The sequence below is a fragment of the Oreochromis aureus genome, linkage group 22 (genome assembly GCF_013358895.1).
Source record: "Oreochromis aureus strain Israel breed Guangdong linkage group 22, ZZ_aureus, whole genome shotgun sequence".
Classification (NCBI taxonomy): domain Eukaryota; kingdom Metazoa; phylum Chordata; class Actinopteri; order Cichliformes; family Cichlidae; genus Oreochromis; species Oreochromis aureus.
The window spans coordinates 10,981,865-10,999,559 of record NC_052962.1 but is presented as its reverse complement, the minus strand read 5'-3'; the positions used below and the strand labels follow the sequence as shown (position 1 = coordinate 10,999,559).

Genomic DNA, 17,695 nt, shown 5'->3' with positions numbered 1-17,695 from the left:
TGTAAGACCTCGGTCTGGACTAAACACTCAAGTCAGAAGTGGGACGAAGTGACCCAGGGTAACTCATCACAGGTCAGATTCCCTCAAGAAGTTTGATTTGAAGCATAGGGAGGTCACACTGAGCCCCAATCTCTGACTCGTGAGACTTCAGATGTTTGTGTTGACTGCATTACCCACAAACCAAATCGTTGTTTAGAGAGCAGGACCAATGGGGAAATGGACAGTAGTGACATCATGGAGGGCACCAGAAAGTATTCAAGGGAGCACCATGTCACTTTCTTGACTCCACTTTGACGCACTCCCAAAAATACTCCCTTTATAATCTCGAGGCTTCACTGCCTTCTGTCCTTCTTTTCTGCCTGAACCCGCCCTCCACCCCACCCTCCTCCCCAAATCTCTGATCACACAAATACATAGGCTATCATTCTCAGTAGGTTTTTTTTTTCTTCTCGTTTTCTTGTGAAAGTACCTGCAACATGCTTCAAATCTTCATTTTGGCAAACCACAAATAAATTAAAACACAAACATTCATATAACACAATGTGACATTTTTAGGACGCTTAGAAAGAAAAGAAAAATACATACAGTACAGAACCAAAAAGAGAGAGAAAAAAATATATACCAAGAAAAGAGAAGCATTTGTATTTTTTTTTTGTTTTTTTCCCCATATTTTTCTCACTTTTCTTGAAAAAAAAAGAGATACAGTAGCTAGCTACCAATCACATCACATGCAGATATATTACAACATAATCAGTTCACCCAGTTAGTGTCTGCAAACTACCGATCTAAACTATATCACAAAAGTATTCTCTTGAAACCAGCAAACACTCAGCTGTTTGAGATATTTTGTCATAATAATTCAGTTTACAGTTTTCTCTGCTGACAAAGCCGAGAGATCACTATACGACCGACCCTGAAATGACTAGCCAAATTCAAAAGAGGACTAACGCGCTTTCGTACATGATCACATACCAGATGGTGATGGTGATGTTTCTGTTTCTTTATAATTATTTTTTTTTTAATGATGGGAGTGTGACACACATATGTGCTCACACGTGCACTCAAACCCAGACTTGCTGTCGACCGCGACTCGAAGGGAGCGTCGGGACGAGATATGACCTGATCCGAATGCGGCACGCTGGCTCTGCGATTTTTGAAAATCCCACGGTCGAGGACCGCTGAGCTGGGAGCTGGCTCCAGTACCCCTCACCTGCCTGCCCTCACCTTGCCAAACCCCCATCCCTCCAAAAATTAAGGCAGGAGAAGAAAGTGACAAAATGTCAGAGCTGAGCGGGAGCTCTGACATCGTCCATCCATGTGCTCTCGCGGCTCTCCTCTAATGACGCTCTGCTGAAATGTCAGACCAATTAGCAGCCCTCCCTCTGACATTTAACTGGCGGCAAGCAAAACAAACAGAGCCCACTGGACAGAATGGAGAGATAGCTAGTCTGCGGCTAGCGGGCCCACTCGGCTGATTGAGACCGACGCTGTTGCAGCCGTACAGTTAACAGTAGATATATACTAAGTCCTTTTAAAAAGGTTGGAGCTCTATGCCTCTTAAGTAATCACGGCCGTCTTCGGCCATTTTCAATCCACCTGACATTTCCAAGAAGCGGGCGGCGGTGATCAAAGCTCTCGCGATTGCCTCCCATCCCTCTGTTCTCCTGCCTTCGGTCTCTTGCTTTCAGCAGACATCAATCCGGCGGGCTCTGAAGCGCACTCAATTTAAAGCACCACCCCAGCACGCCATCCTGTCTGTCTTCATTTCTAGGTGTTACCGCCGAAGGCCGCAGGTGTACGCTCCAAGTGTGTGAGCTGTGCAAAATGTCTGGGCGAGGCAAAGCGTATTTTCTGCCGACCTTTTCTCCATCGCGTGCATCCACCGACAGACGAGGCTGTGTGCGCGCAGATATTTGGTCACAGCTACACGCGTGTTTTACGCTAATAACAATCGGGAGCTGACATCGACGGCGGGACAAGAAGGCAGGTAATCTAGCAAAAAGCCAGCACTCCCTTCAAGTCTTAGTGTCATTCACAGTAAATCATATTTTTCTCTGTTAAAAGTGTTGTCTCCCTTACTCACACGCGCACACATACACACACGTACTGAGGCCTAGCCTTCAGCTGTACCATCTGGTATCTAAATCGCGAGAATTATAGTCTTCATTCCTCTCCTACACACACACACACACACACTAACAAGAACATGAGAGAGAGAGAGGTGACTGAGTGTCATTCTAGTTATCATACATACAGTAGTTACTGCATAAAGCAGCATGTGACTCTTTTTCTCCATTAAAAATCAATATCCATCTATGCAACAGTGAGCTCTAAATTTAGCCACAAGAGATGGAGAGAAGGAAACAAAGTGAGCTAAAGAAAGAAACAGATAGAGAGAGCGAGATAGAAAGAGAGAGCACAGCTCCATGTAAATTACAATCTTCATGTTGCGTTGAACTGTGAGCAACGGCACAGTCAAAAGAAAGGGGAAATGAAGGTGCGAATGAGTGAGTTTAAACGTCAGTGCGCTGCCCTTCTATTAAACATTAACAGCTTCATTTATATGTAAATGACCCGACAGCTACAGAGAGAGAGATGGTGGGACGTAATGCCAGTTCAAGAGAAGAAAGGAATGAGGGATGGAAAAGGGAGGGGAGAATGGGGGCGGGATTGCAAGGACAGGAGAGGGAGACGAGTCTCCTTCATTCAGTAGTCTTTCACATGGGTGGAAAAGTCCACACTGTCCGATTTGTCCCACTGCACATGCATGCGTGTGCATTTTGACAAAAAAAAAAAATCCACCCACAGTAGAGCACACTCCGATGCACGTGCACACACTCCCAGCGGATGTCCAATGCAGTGACATACACACACCCACCCACCCACCCATACACTCGCAAGCAAACACTGCCCTCTCAGGTCTTTCCTAAACCGGGGAAAGAATCCCTGGGTGAGAGGGAGGTGAAGCAAAAGTTGTTTTCTAGGTGGAGTGACAGTGATGACTGGATGTCAGCTCTTCTGGAGATGGTGACCAAAATCCAAAATAACAAAAATAATTAAATAACACATAAAACCAGAAAAATAAAATAAAATCTTGAGTGAAACAGCAAAAGGTGAAAATGAGAGATTGTTGAGTTAGCGTGGTGTGTCGTTTTGCGTGTCGGGGCTAGCTGGGTTTGTCCGGCTAGCGCGGGGGTCGGAGGGATGGTGCCGGAGCATTCAGCCGTCAGAGACGGGCGGAGACACCCAGCCGTACTTCTCGTGGGTCTTCACCAGGGATTTGAAGGTAGCCTCGGCTTCCTTGCGGCTGAAAGCTTTCTTAGATTTTCCGGCTTTCCTACATATACGGCCCTGTGACAGATACAGAAACAAAGGGAAAGGAAAGGGTCGGGGGGACAAGGTTAGCTCCATGTGTAAAAGATTAGTAAAGTACAGAAGCAATTAAACAGCCCACTAATGAGGAGTCTGAACACATGACGTTTGTCATTTTAGGCATGATGGACACAGGCATTAGTGTTGTGTAATTTAATTCAATGAGCGACACCATGATAGAGGTGTAGCAAAACTTTAAATTGTCTCCGTATTAGAGCTGGTGGGAAAAAACTCGATATAGCATAATAACACAGTATTTTGTGTGGCTATTTTGTATACTGAGACACCAAATATCAACATTTTAATAAATAAATGAAAATACGTTGGGAACACTACTAAGAAGGGCTCATGTCATGCACCAAACTTAAATAAAATCAACCGAAAAAGCATCCAAACTGGACACACTTAACTTGAAACATTACCTCCTAGTTTAGAGCTAGTTGCTCAGTCACACAAGTAAAACAGGAAAGCAACATATTTGAAAAAAACAACCCAAACAAAAACCAAAAATAGCAAACCGGTGGCTACTGGTGATTTTATTGAATATTTTCACATTCTGGTATCAGTTGCAGCTTCAAGTAAATGGTTGCCTAGAGCTTGAGGGTGTTGCACATTTATTACCACTTTTGATCTCAGGCGATTGCAGAGGTCATCTGATTGGAAACAACCATTCTGCAATCAGTTGACTTGGAGTGACTGCAATTACTCTCTGAGAGACTGTCAAAGGTTTGCAAATAATTGCTGTCTGATTTTCAAATGTAGACAGATAGCCAACATGTTGCCATCAGTGTGAATGAGTCTTTTTCAATAAGCCCAACCGAGGGGACTTGAGTAGCTGTTACCTCATTGTATTCTGTCTATATTCCTATAGAACAGATGGTTGCTCAGTGCGAATGTAAAGTCCATGTAGACAGCAACAGATGTGATTTTCAACGATTTATGGAAACATTTGGTATGTTTTACTGACAGTGTTGGTATGCATGACGATCGCATTTCATATAAAAAAAACCCCCTCAAAGAACTTATTGGACAAAACAGATATTTAAAAAACTACATATTTTGAACCCAAACCACAACATTTTCCTAAATCTAATTAAGCAGTTTTTTATGCGTACATGTTACTAACACGTGAAACCTAATTTAATCAATAAATGAAGGCAAAGTTGTGACTTCACCATGCCTCCAATTAATGTAACTCCACAGAAGAGGATTAGGGCCACTGGAAAAAAAGAAAGAAAGAAGTGGGCAAATCTTTTTTTTTCTTCTCCAGAATTCTGAGAAAAAAGTCAGAATTCTGAGAAAAAAGAATTCTAAGAAAAAAGTCAGAATTCTGAGAAAAAAGTCAGAATTCTGAGAAAAAAGAATTCTAAGAAAAAAGTCAGAATTCTGAGAAAAAAAGTCAGAATTCAGAATTTTGACCTTTTTTCTCAGAATTATGACTTTAATCTCAGAAAAAAAGGTCAAAATTCTGAATTCTGACTTTTTTCTCAGAATTCTGAGATTAAAGTCAGAATTCTGACCTTTTTTCTGAGATTAAAGTCATAATTCTGAGAAAAAAGGTCAAAATTCTGAATTCTGACTTTTTTCTCAGAATTCTGGAAAAGAAGAAAAAAAGACATGCCCACTTTTTTTTTCCCGTGGCCCTAATCCTCTTCCGTATAACGGTGCCTTTGCCGCTCTTTGAAAGAAAACTACTGTGTATCTCTGTGATGCCAGCAGCAGTATTTACTGCCACAAGATGTGAACATTAATATACAAGATATATGAGCCATATTTTAGCCATAATTTTGAACAGAAACAGGCTTGCTACTTTTTTGTTTGATATTTTATATTAAACTAAGCTGGCCAGCTGCAGCCTTACACTGTATTTAACGTGTTCGTGTTATTTTGTGTCCCATCTCACACTCACTGCCAGAAAGTAAATATTTATTGGTTCCTGCCAAGATGTGATTCTGATATTATTTTGTCATAAATGTAGACTATTAAAAAGGTGTGTCTTCAAATGTAAAGAAATTATATATTCGTCAGTGTGTTGATTTTTTTAAATAGTGATATCGATTTACATTCTGCTGGCAAAGGTTGCACTCACGTATTCACTTTCTGATGGCTAAAGTGCAGCCTCTGCCAAAGACACTACTTTCATGCAGTACATTTGTTTGACTGGCTCTCTGTCTAGAGGAAACATCCAAATTATGAATGGCTTTTCACTAAATTGGATAGATCCAGAGCTATAAAGCTATTGATTAGACGTCAGCCATGATCTAAATCTAGGATCTTTGCCATTAGGTGGCAAATCTATTTTTATTCAGCAGTATAAAACTTACGGAGACAGAGGCTTTCTTCTTTAATGTATTTTGATAGCTGTTATTTTTTTTAAATCAAATATTTTCATGTTCTTTTTTTATGACAAAAGTTCTAGATTACATTTTTAATAAGCATGCGCAAGCCAAGTGTAGTGCCACAAAACCAGCCTTGATGACACTGACGATAAAATTCAGAAGATTGTTGTAACATAATACACATGTACATATTTTTTTGACAAAGTTAAAAGAAAAAAACGATTTTCAGTTTACGATGACAGAAAATTTAAAAAAGCAGCGATTAGCAGAATGTAACAGTTTAATGTCAGCAAACTAAACTCAACATCTAATAAATAATACACATAGGAAAAAAAGGACTTTTAGGAATATCAACAAAAATCTATGCGAGAACTGACGTAAACCTTTCAGTTTATTTCCCTCCAGCTTTTATGATATTAGCGCAAGATGGTGGAAAATTAAAAGTCCAATTCATTGCAGATGAAAGAAATCCTTGATTTATGGTATAATTTTTGCCTGTGCACATTCATTTTGATTTTTAAAAAGCAGAATGTCATTTTGCAAAACTTCAAAAGGAAGCACATATCAATACTTTGTGATCTGGATATACAACGTCAGATCAAAAGGTTCGTAATTGTCAGCAGTCTTGTCAAACGCTTTATGAAAACAGTTTTTTGAAATCTTTCCAAACCACAGACAGAAAGACAGAAACGCAGCCCACACATGCACATGGATGAAGTTGATGGTGAATGCATAGCCGCAGGAGGGATGTTGACAAGACAGAGAGTCTGAAAGCAGGTTGACCAACAACAGATCAATGTTTAAAGGCGGGCAAAAAAGCTTTTAAGACGTCAGGTTCAATCAGAAGTAAAAATACACCCTCTAGTACTCGGGGAAATGCAGAGATAAGTGAAGAGCAGAAGCACCTATGGCACTAAATGATGAAAATGTGTGTATATACGACAGAAAATATACACAAAGAGCCATTTAACTGCCTTGTGCATAGTGAAAAGCACTGTGATATCTGACTTAAGGATTTCACCAGGCACCATGCTGCTGAGGCCCTTCCTCCTTCACACGACTAATAATAAATGTTTGTGTGTGTGTGGAAGGGGGGGGTATGGAGGAAAGAAGAGTAGGCGTCAACTGAAATGATAAAGCTGCCTTTTCTGTTATTGGCAGTAAGTCTTCCCTGAAGAAAGCTGTGTAGGAGGATGAATGGAAAAAGAAACAACTCACTTAATGCTGAAAAAAAATATAGGGAGACGTTCAACGCCATGACACCACAGCCTGGACAAAGGTGTGACTCATACCAGTGTCACTAGCTTTTTTTTCATGTATTAAAATCACCTGAGAAACACGGGAGAACCACAAATTTGACTGCACAGTGGCTCTATGTACACTGGTCAAACTGTAGGTTAAATTTTGTGGCGATTCACAGGAAAATACTGGGTACTGTACACAATATGACACACTGCACCACTTCCCTTTACCCGTAGCATTGTTCTTGGCAGGGAGGCACCGAGGCTTTCCACTGAAACCAATACTAACACAATTCCCTCACTTGGTGAGCGCCTCTGCATGCTGCAGTGCAGCGCAGAAAAATTATACACCCATAGCCAGAACATTAATCCGTCAGGTATACTACGCTTCTGTGGAGTCAGTTTTCTGCAGTTAAGGACGGTTGTCATTGTTGTAGGAACATGACATCCGAGAGCCTGAACAAAGTGGCCATGATCTGTTTTTTTCAGTATTCCTTTTTCAGTCTGCTGCTTAATTGAATAGTTTGGGGAATTGGGCTTGTTTGAGTTCTTTCCAAGAGTAAAAGAAGAAGATTAATACTTCTCTTCATACAGTTTGTGAAGCAACAGCTTGTGGCTAGCTAGTTTAGCTTAGCACAAACACTGAAAAGTGCTAACGTGCTTCTTTAAGACCTCACCAATTATCTTCTTTTTAATTGGTACAAAACATTAATAGCAGGGGTGTCAAACATAAAGCCCGGAGGTGAGAATCAGCCTGGTGAGCACTCTTACTATTATCTCACTATTATATATGTGAATATAATAACTACAGGACAGTCTGAGCAATAAATTACCTGAAGTTAGAAGTTAGTACTTGCAATTAACAGTCATTTTTGTTAGGGAATATGTTAGCAGTTGGGCCATACTATGCCAACACGTTTTTTAGTAATTTACCTACACAAACACACACAAACCCTCTATGAGTTGCTTCAGTTAATATGAGTTACATGATTAGTACTTGTGGTCCTTGTTTAACTTGTGTGTTAGCAAAAAACATCAAGAAAGAAAAGCATTCATTTTTGGAGTTTGCATTCGACGTGGTGTTCCCATGTAGCACTGTCTTACTCAAGGAGCCAAAAGATATCAGGTCGTGCTACTTTTTCTGCCTCATCACCAGCATTTAAATTTAAAGGGGACCTAATGGACCTTTGGAACCTGTGAAAACGGTCATGTCCTTAAACGAGAGGCTGAATTTAGGACTACACTTCTAAATTGCAAATCCTACATTAATTCTCAGCTCCTGTGACATCTGATGAACCGTAACCGTGCACTATGCATACTTTCTCGGCTATTCTGGGTCAAAAGTGATGCCGGGGATAAAAGGAGGTGAGGTGGTAACGCTGAATGATCTGGAGATTAGGGTTAGAGTTTCCATTCCTGTAGCAACATTGGCCTCATTTCACTGCGAGGCTTAGCGACTCACTCTGCCTCTACGTTTGTCACTCTGTCTCTCCAGCAGACACGTTTAAGAAACGTCGTCCGATTCCTTTCATCAGTCTTGACATCGATCCCAATTAGAAATGTCCATTATGACAAGTCATTTAATCTCATATTGAAACACTTGAAATGAAGTCAGACAGCTGAAACCAAGGAGAATGCGGCTGATCTCATCTGAAGATTGAAGACAATCGTGATTTTTAAAGCTGATTAGCGCTTTGGTAGAAAAAACTTTACCATCACGGTGAATTTTTTTTCGTTCCACTTGTTTTGAAGAACTGAATGCATGACTCACCGGGTGACTCACTCAGATGAGATATTAAACGCAATGTTGCCTTGGGATATGTTTTCTGTTTCTCTTTTACAAAAAACCCCACTTTAAAGGACATTCTCTTCTTTTCTCAGACAATGGATCAACACATCCTTTAAAATGTAAAACAAACCGACGAGGTTTCACCTGATCAGCTCTCCCTGAAACCTGCTCAGCTTCCCTCTGCTGCCACAGGCCTGAATACAGATTACTCAGGCTGACAAGCACAAATAATGTTCCGGCTGGCTTCTGTCAGGGAGATGGGATGTGTTGCTCTCTTTTGAAATCACATGCAGACTCATTATCCATGCGTCCCGCCATATGGTTGCTGTCACCACATCAAAATGGCAGGTTCCTTCCTTGGATGGGTATGTTAAAGGAAACCGGCTATTGTTAAAGAGGTGAGATTACCATGGAGATCAATGTTAGAGGAGAAGCTATCCCAAAGTGAACTGATTGGTTTGGTTGTTATGTGGAAGAATTTGTGAGCAAATGAGATGCTGTTGTGTGTCTGTGCGAGACGAAATAAAGAAAGTCTGCAGCCGCCAGCCCGAAATACTCAAAGCGCAAAGAGGAAGTCTGTGAATGGGAGACTGTGAAATGTACACTGGTGCACAAGCCTGTATTAAAGGTTTTTGACTCAAGTATGAAACAGGGAAATTGAGTGTCAATTACCTCTATTGTGCTTGCAGTCATCTGGGAGAAAGTCACAGTGTGACACAGGCAACGATGGACGGAGAGAGGAAGTAAAGAAAGATCTGCTTGCGAGAGAACCAGTGGGCAATCAAATGGGTGTGTGCCTGTCTGGGTGAGTGCCCCGGGCCTATGCAGCGCCATGTCAGTGTTTATCTATTTCAGCTAAGCACTCGCTCATTGAGAGAGACACACTTGTGTAGAGTGGCTGCCGCGTAATAGAGATCAGTCAATGGGCAGACCAGGGAAGGCCCCAGTGATGTTGGGAAGCAGCTTTGAGGCCTGGGGGGGGGGATTGCATAACACAGTGCTAAAAAGGGTTGGGATAAACAAACGGGGATCAGTGCCATCAACATCATCCTCAAAGGGAGCCCAGTGGGACTGATGGTGAGGTCAGTAAAGGGTAAATGATTGCTAGTTTCACCAGTCTGGGTTCCTCAATCTGCACACAATCACACACTACGTAATGCTGGCAGCAGTGTAAGAGTGCAAATCACAGAAGACGGGATGTTTTAAAGGGGAATTCCACTGATTTTACACACAAAGTTCCACTTTCTCATCTGTGGGATGATGACGGATTCTGTGAAAACAGCATTTTCCAACTCCAGAGGGTGCTTTCAAAAGGCTAAACAAACAACGTGGTGATGTCATCTGTGCTATCTGAGGGTTGTCTAAGCCTAAGACGGACAGCGGAGTAAAATATCTCTTGCTTGGAGAGTCCTTTTTCATAAATTATATATTTTTTTGTAAAATCCTGTGATTCCCACATCTCTGGTAAAATGACATTAACAGTGAAACTGTTGGAACAGTCCTTTAATCAAGATCCGCAAGTGATGACTCTTGTCATTTATCAATTATGCTTCAATCCAGTTAATTAATTATCCATCCTTGATTGATTTACGAGTTAAAATAATGCAGGTTAAAGCTAAATTTGACAGCAAAATACACAATCCTCTTTTCAAGAGCATGGAAACTGTGTAAAGGTAAATCCTTCATTCAACTGAAAAAACAGGGTGAAAAATAACAAAGAAATTCTTTAAATTTTTTGAATGTATCCAGTATGTATGACCAGTACTGTGACACCCCTTGTTCCTCTTTATTTTGTTTCCAATGAGCCAGAGTTTATTATGAGCTGTTGAGCAATAGTTCTCTAGGATTTCTGAAATTCATTTAAAGCTTTTCTTTGAACATTTGCTGCTTTTTCACTTATTTTCAGCCCACTTTTTATATCCGACCATTTTTAGAGGAATGTTTGTTTTTTGTTTGTTAAGACATCTAACACTGACCGATGTAAATGCACCGTTGTTGTGTCTAGAACCAGTTTTGAATAGTGTCCTTAGGCACTTTGCTGCTAGCACAAACACAGCAATTTGTACCATTTTTGTTTTAGTTAATGCTATTAAAAAAATACCAATGATAACACAGACTGAGAGGCATAAAAAGCTATTTTTGTACCAACAAGGTGATTCCCAAAGAGCTATTAGCTGAAAACTTGGCAAAGTTTGTATTGTCCTTAAAAAAACTTGTGAAAAGTAGAGGACAAAAGAATAAGTGACGGGCCTAAAAAACTATCAACAGCAGATGAACTGTATCTGAAAGTCATGTCCTTAGAAACTGGAAAAAAAAATCCAGCAAAGACCTGACACAGGACATGAGGATTCAATTCATCCAATTCATCCATCTGCTCTTTACTGAAGCCTGATCAGAAATGATCCAAGTGGAAGGTTTAGGCTGTCTTGAGGTTTTTAAAATGATACACAAAAACTGTTCTGAAAATCAGTGAGAGCAGATCCTATGTTGGTTCAAATCATCATCAACATGTACAGAGGTCAGGAGAGACGTACAACAATGAGTCTACAGCCATGTGTAAACCATTGTGGAGGCTCTGTTGTGGTTTGAGGGCTGCATTTCAGTCAGTGTGTGTTGGGAATCTTGTCAAAATTGGTGGAATTATGAATGCGGAAAAGTCAAATGAGATTTTGATTTGCCTTGCAATAGCGAGGCTTTCATCTGATTGGCAATGGCCAATCAAACAAACACGCTGCCAATACAGTAAACATATAACTTGATAGACAATGGAACAAAATCAGGTGTTGGAGCATATGTGGTGTTATCCAGATTACATCATTTTTCAGGAAAGGTTAAACGTGCCTCCAGTCCACACCTGTAGGTGTAGTTGGTTAACACATTTGCCTTCCATGTAAAAGGCGCCCTTTTAAATAATGGGTGGAAACACCCAAGAGGTCACAGGTTAGTGTACTACTCGTCCCAGTCCCAAGCCTTGATAAATGGCAGGGCTTCATCGGGAAATGCATTTGCCATAAAAACTGTGCTAAATCAAACATGCAAATCCATCCGCTGTAGCAACCACTTGGGAAATAAAGGAGCAGCTGAAAGGACAAGGCTTATTATACAACAAAAAATGAGGAGGCCCTGAACTGCAGAGGAGCTGAAATTTTCACTTTAACCAAGAATGGGAAAACAACGGTTCACTGTCAAAACCACAGCAGTTGTTCTCCCCAGTTCCCAAACACTTACACGGCTTTAAAAGAAGAAATGATACAACCCAATGGTAAACACACACTCTTGTCACAACTTTTTCAAAACTCGCTGCTTGCTCTAAAAAGAGACAACATTTAAAAAAAAAAAACAAAGTCACATTTCTATTTTGTGTGTGTGCTACATTTGTTTTTTCTTTACATTTTGCACAGTGACCCAGAGAAAGAGAGAAAATTTGGTGGAACTGCAGATTTGCTTGCAAATTAAGAGTAAAAGCACGTCTGCTGTGAAAACTTGCAAGAAAACGGATTACAGTACCATCGGTATACTGTCTGAACTCTACTACACAGACAGTAATAGATCTGTACAGATCATTTACAAAATTGGATATCATTACAAAAACACCTACATTAAGCTCGATTTCCCCCCATCCCAGCTGGTGTGATGGTGTGTGCGTGTGTGTGTCTGTGCTTCCTCATGTCTGCAGGTGGAGACGCATGTATCTCTGTTGACTCTCAGCTCAGCACCGTGTCACTCGTGTATCCTCTCACACTAAAAATAGGGAGGAAGCTTCTAAACTGGCCTCATCACTGTTGTCACAGGGAACCGGTGGCCAAGGACAAATAAATATATCCCGTGTATTTAGTTATTTATAGACACGCGTGCATGTGCGTGTGTTCTGTCTGTCATGAGTAAGAGACTATTACACCTCTCGGAAAACTGGGACGCGGTACATGCGAGTGCCTGTGGAGATGTACAAAAGAGGAGAAGAGCCACACACACACACACACACACACACACACACACACACACATAGGAATAATTAATCAATATTGTTTCCATTAGCAAGCCGGAGAAGGAAGACACTGCACCATAATTAGGAGACACTGCAGAGCTGCAACCTCCTCTCATCAAGCAGTAAATCAAGATGTACACACACACACACACACACACATACTGCAGGCTTTTTTTTTTGTTTTTTTTGCATGACCTCTCTTCATGACAGATTCTAAATGACCACAAATGACTCAGGAATGACGTTTTGTTATGTCATCAAAGGCAAAAAAAGACACTAAGGTTAGGGCAGGCCAATGCAGTGACAGTTTACATAAGGTTTAATACATCAGCAATGTCCCACTGCTGATTCCAAAAGAGCCCGAGTCAGCGAGAAGCGGGGGTGGGGGGCAGAGTGTACCGATGAAAGAGCTGAAACGCATTAAAGAAAAAACCGAATCTTATCTGGGCGGAGAACAAAATATCTACTCAAACTTTAAACGATTAGAGCAGGCAGATGCGTTTAGAGAAGCAGCCATTTCCGCTGGAATTGCAGAGCTGCTGCTGCTGCGGTGCACTGAGGATGTGAAAAAACAGATTTGACAGGATTACATAATCCAGACACTCTAAGTCACTCAGGTCTACTAGGCAGGCAACCTGCCGTCTCTGTTTTGTTCATCCACTTGTCTTCCTGCCCACCATCGCGAACGATAGATTAGAAAAGCCTAACAGGACTACAGAGTTGAGTTAGACCGCGTTAGAGCATGCAAAGAGACTTTTCCATCGCATGGGAGCGGGTCTTTGTTGTCAAAGGGTGCTATCACGGAGGTGATAAAAAAAAAGGAAAAGGAAAAAGGGAGAGCAAGGCGCAACTGCACACGGAGAGCTGATGCATAAAGGAGACACTGCGTGAAATGGCCGCAGTAAAGTCACATAAAGATGAATAATATTCACAATCAGGGGTTTGCTCACAGCAGAGAGGAGGGGGTGTGAGGATCTGAGACATCACAGCCATGCATTGACAGAAAATGACAGAACATGCTATAAATAGGCCGGATGTAGAGAATGAACACTATTTTTAAATAGAAGGATATTGTAGTTCGGTGGGGTGTAGTTCCGCGACACAATTTAAAGGGAAATGTGCTAATTCAGCAATCTTTGTGACAAACATGCCTCGAGAATCTTAAGCGGACGCTGTTTTACGTTAGAAAACAAAGAATGGATCAGAACACAGTTTTTAAACTCTAAGTCTAAAAGCTGCTGCACCTGTGCGTAAAAGTGCCACAATTACGCACGACACATCAGCATCAGTAATAGTAATAAATCTGCTACAGATGGTTGATGATATTCCAAGCAAGGACCCTCACCCAGCAGCCCCTGTTTCCCCTCACCTGTCCTTTTACGAGGCTGGCAGCAAACTGTCTCATGACGGCCTCCACCGTATAGGCACTGGACCATCCGCGGGGGGTCAACAGCTCCATGCATATGGCCCCGCCGTCCAGCACGTAGCCGTTCTCCAACCGGGGCGTCAGGACCCGCATGAACGGCGGGGAGAAGGGGAAATTATCAGGAAAGGTGACGTTGAGCAGTATGAACTCGGTGCTGGTCTCCTTCATGTCCTGCCACAGCGCCGAGTCCTTGTCCACCTGGTGCAGCTTGACGTTCCAGTCGTACAGGTTGTCCTCCACCAGCTCCACCGTGATGAAGTTGTCTCCTAACCTCCTGATCTCCTGCAGCTCCTTCATCAGCCGTCGCGTCCGGACCTGGGTGCAGTGTTGCCGGTGAGGCGGCAGCGGTGGTATCGAGGAGGCACTGGTAGCTTTACTGCCGCCTCCTCCTACGCCTCCTCCTCCTCCACCGCTACCACCACCTCCTCCCGTCTGCTGCTTCTCCTTCGCATCCTTGCACTGCTTATCCTTGCCGGACGGCTTGTCCTTGCCGTGCTGGTCCAGCTTCCTCGCTTTAATCTCCGGAGTGCTCAAGATGTTGGTCTCGTTGGCGGTCTGACAGTGTTTGCTGGTGTTGTTTTTCTGGTTTCCTTTGCTCCCCTTTAACGAGCCCTGGTGGTGCTTTGGGTCCTCGGTGTCTCGGTCGTGCAGACGGATCAGACCGATCTTCCGCAGTAGGGTGGCCATAATTTTTTTTACAGACTCACGTTGCTCCGCCGATCCCCCCGCACAGGGGCGAGATTCACCCTTTCGAGTGGGTTCCCGGCTAAAAGAGACGACCTTTATTGATGCCGATTATTAACCTTCTTATACCGCAATCCCCCCCTCCTCCGTTCACTGCAGCCTCAGGATGAACACAACCGGGGGGAGCCTGTGCAGTTCTCTCCTCAGTGCTTCATCTTCGACTAAAAGCAAAGAAAAACAGAGAGACAACAAATGAGTCCAGATGGACAATCGAATAAAACAGCTTTCCTCACACAGACCAGAGGAATCCAGTCATGTTTCCCACAAGTGGACGGACATCACGTCTGTGACTGCAGTTGTTCGGTGATAGGACGATGCGTTACGCAGAAGCACAGAGGTGATCGTGTGGGATATTTTAAGAGAAAGCTGCATAGTATCCATATTACCATGGCAAAAACAAGAGGCTGTATGAGGAAAATCAAAAAGGCGCAGAGAGCAGAGGTAGAAAGAAAAAAACGCCATAATGCATTTCAAGGTTGCTAGCCTGATGTAATGGACACACTGGATTCCCACAGGACATGATGTAGAATGTGGAAGATCAACAAACACACACAAACACACACATATATATGTAAGTAAATATGTTGACGTAACATTTTCGCTATAAGGACACACAAGCTGGTATAAACACTGTGGAACATGTTACCCCTCAGGCTAATTACCATGTCAACCAGATACAGGTCTCCATAAAGCCGAACCTGGGCACACTTAAAGTGCCGCACTGTTCATAATAAAACGAATTTCCCTTTATGTGTGTTCTCCTGCCCACAGACAAACCCGACACTCCACACACACACACACATACACACAGAAATTCAGCCTGTTCTTACCGTGGTTTGCAGAAATGTCCGTTTAATGTCCCGCTCTGTGTGCGTAAAAAAAGGGGAAGAAACAAAAATACAAAAAAAAGGAGAGAGGGTTATACCATCCAGCTGATCCGCTGTCTGCGAGAGCTGCAGCGAGGAGGAGAAGGAGAGCCTTTGATGTGTGTGTGTGTATGTGTGTGTGCAGCTGCGGTAGCTTCGGCTTTAATGCAGCCGAGGACGAGCCAGCCCCCGGTAATCCTTCTTCAGCCGGTCTGCTCTGCACCGGCGACGTTACATTTCAAAATAAAAGCCCAGCTAGAAGCAAACCGTGTATGATCATGTATGAAAGGGTAAAGGCACCGTGTTCCAGCTGACGAGTGCTAGGTGCAACACAAGAAATCAGATGAACTGCCTCTTTTCTTATAGTCCATATCTTATCTTTTTTCATGGTGAATTAAAAAACAAGGGAATAAGGTGTGTGCGTGTGTGTGTGTGTGTGTGTGTGTGGCAATCCATTACAAAAATAGAGGACAGTTTTCAAGTTACTAAATATTCATATTTTTATTATTATATTCCAAATTTAGCCACTGTTATGCAATGCGCCGTATTTGTTATCACAACATTGCTTCTATTTTGATGAAAAATCGATTACTTCCTGGTTTATTCTGGCTAACTTGGTGTTCTAGAAGAGGCTAAGCAGAAGGAAGATGCCGGGATGGTGTAACGCCTGCGTCACTGGCCTTCACTTTCACTTTATGGATGCCTTTTTGTCCCCAGCTAAGTCAGCGCCAGTGTATTTTTGCTCTGGGTAAAGTTATCTTAAGCGAAGCTCAGCATTATTTCTGAGGGTAATCAGAGAAGACAAGAGTTTTTAAACAGATTTATTTCGCCGTCTTCTTTTTGTGTGTGTGTGTAATATCTGGATAATGAGGTCACAGTGAGGTCAAAAAGATTCTTGTTCTTTCGCAAAAGTTTTAGGACCACAGATTCTGCATCGATTAGTTGAACGTGGTCAGATATTTATATAAGGCTCAGTTTTAGACAAACACAGCCTGAGTGATCAGCTGATTCTGGAAAAATGAGTGAACCTCTGTGCTAATGATTTCTCCAAAGGCAACTTGAACTCAGGTGTTCCAGTTAGAAAGATGAGATGAGCTTTTTTTGAGAAGCTCAAGTGTAAAATGAAATTGAAGACTATTACAGTGAAACAGAACAGAGCTGTTTTAATGGTGTTAATGGTGTTGGGATCACTGTCTTCTTCTTCTTTTGGCTGCTCCCTTTAGGCGTCACCACAGTGGATCATGTGGCTCCATCTCACCTCATCCCTAGCATCTTTTTTTGGTCACACCACCCCTCTGCATGTCCTCCTTCCCTGCATCCATGAACCTCTGTGGTCTTCCTCTTTTCCTCTTGCCTGGCAGCTCTATATTTAACATCCTTTCTCCAGTATATCCACTATCCTTCCTCTGCACATGACCAAACCATGTCAGTCTCCCCCAAAAAATCTTAGCTTCTTTAATTCTACTATCCCCAGCTCAGCCTCCCGTCTGTTTTGTTAGTTCTACTATTGGGATCACTGTGAGGAGTCAGAAGTATGAATTTTATAGGTGCATCATAAATGAAGACATTAAAAGACTGCTACTGGAAAATTGGCTCAAACCACAGAATTTCTGTGGCAATATTCTGTTTAAAGATGAGACAAAAGTTTGTTTTTGTTTATTTAGAACAAAATGCACAGCCCTTTGTTTGCACGGGAAAAAACCTCAAAACCTCATCACCACTGTGAAGCATGGTGGAGATAGCATTGTGGTTTGAACTGCTTTGCTACCTCAGGACAATGTGCAAGAAGTAATAGCCATTTTTTAAAATGCTTATTATGGGGCTAACACAAAGACACAGATAACTATTCACATCTACAGCCAAGTTAGAATCACTAACAAGCATGTTTTTTGAAGCAAGCTGGAGTACCCAGGGGAACACATGCATTCACAGG

At 42.2% G+C, this 17,695-nt stretch overlaps 1 protein-coding gene across 1 annotated transcript; it reads right to left on the bottom strand.

The window, feature by feature from the left end:
• Positions 1-2,899: 2,899 nt before the first annotated feature.
• Positions 2,900-15,919, bottom strand: ube2ql1 (ubiquitin-conjugating enzyme E2Q family-like 1). The gene is made up of 3 exons (XM_031731090.2): positions 15,727-15,919; positions 14,096-15,057; positions 2,900-3,351 (listed from the first exon to the last, which is right to left on the bottom strand). The coding sequence occupies exons 2-3, from the start codon at positions 14,837-14,839 to the stop codon at positions 3,220-3,222; spliced, it is 876 nt and encodes a 291-aa protein (XP_031586950.1). The 5' UTR covers positions 14,840-15,057; positions 15,727-15,919; the 3' UTR covers positions 2,900-3,219.
• Positions 15,920-17,695: the final 1,776 nt, after the last annotated feature.

What these genes read in the sequence shown, in the direction of transcription:
- ube2ql1 (XM_031731090.2), bottom strand. Translation starts at nt 14,839, where the DNA reads ATGGCCACCCTACTGCGGAAGATCGGTCTGATCCGTCTGCACGACCGA. An exon ending in CCAGCCTCGTAAAAGGACAG is followed by an intron (nt 3,352 to 14,095) that starts GTGAGGGGAAAC and finishes TATCTGTCACAG; the next exon opens with GGCCGTATATGTAGGAAAGC.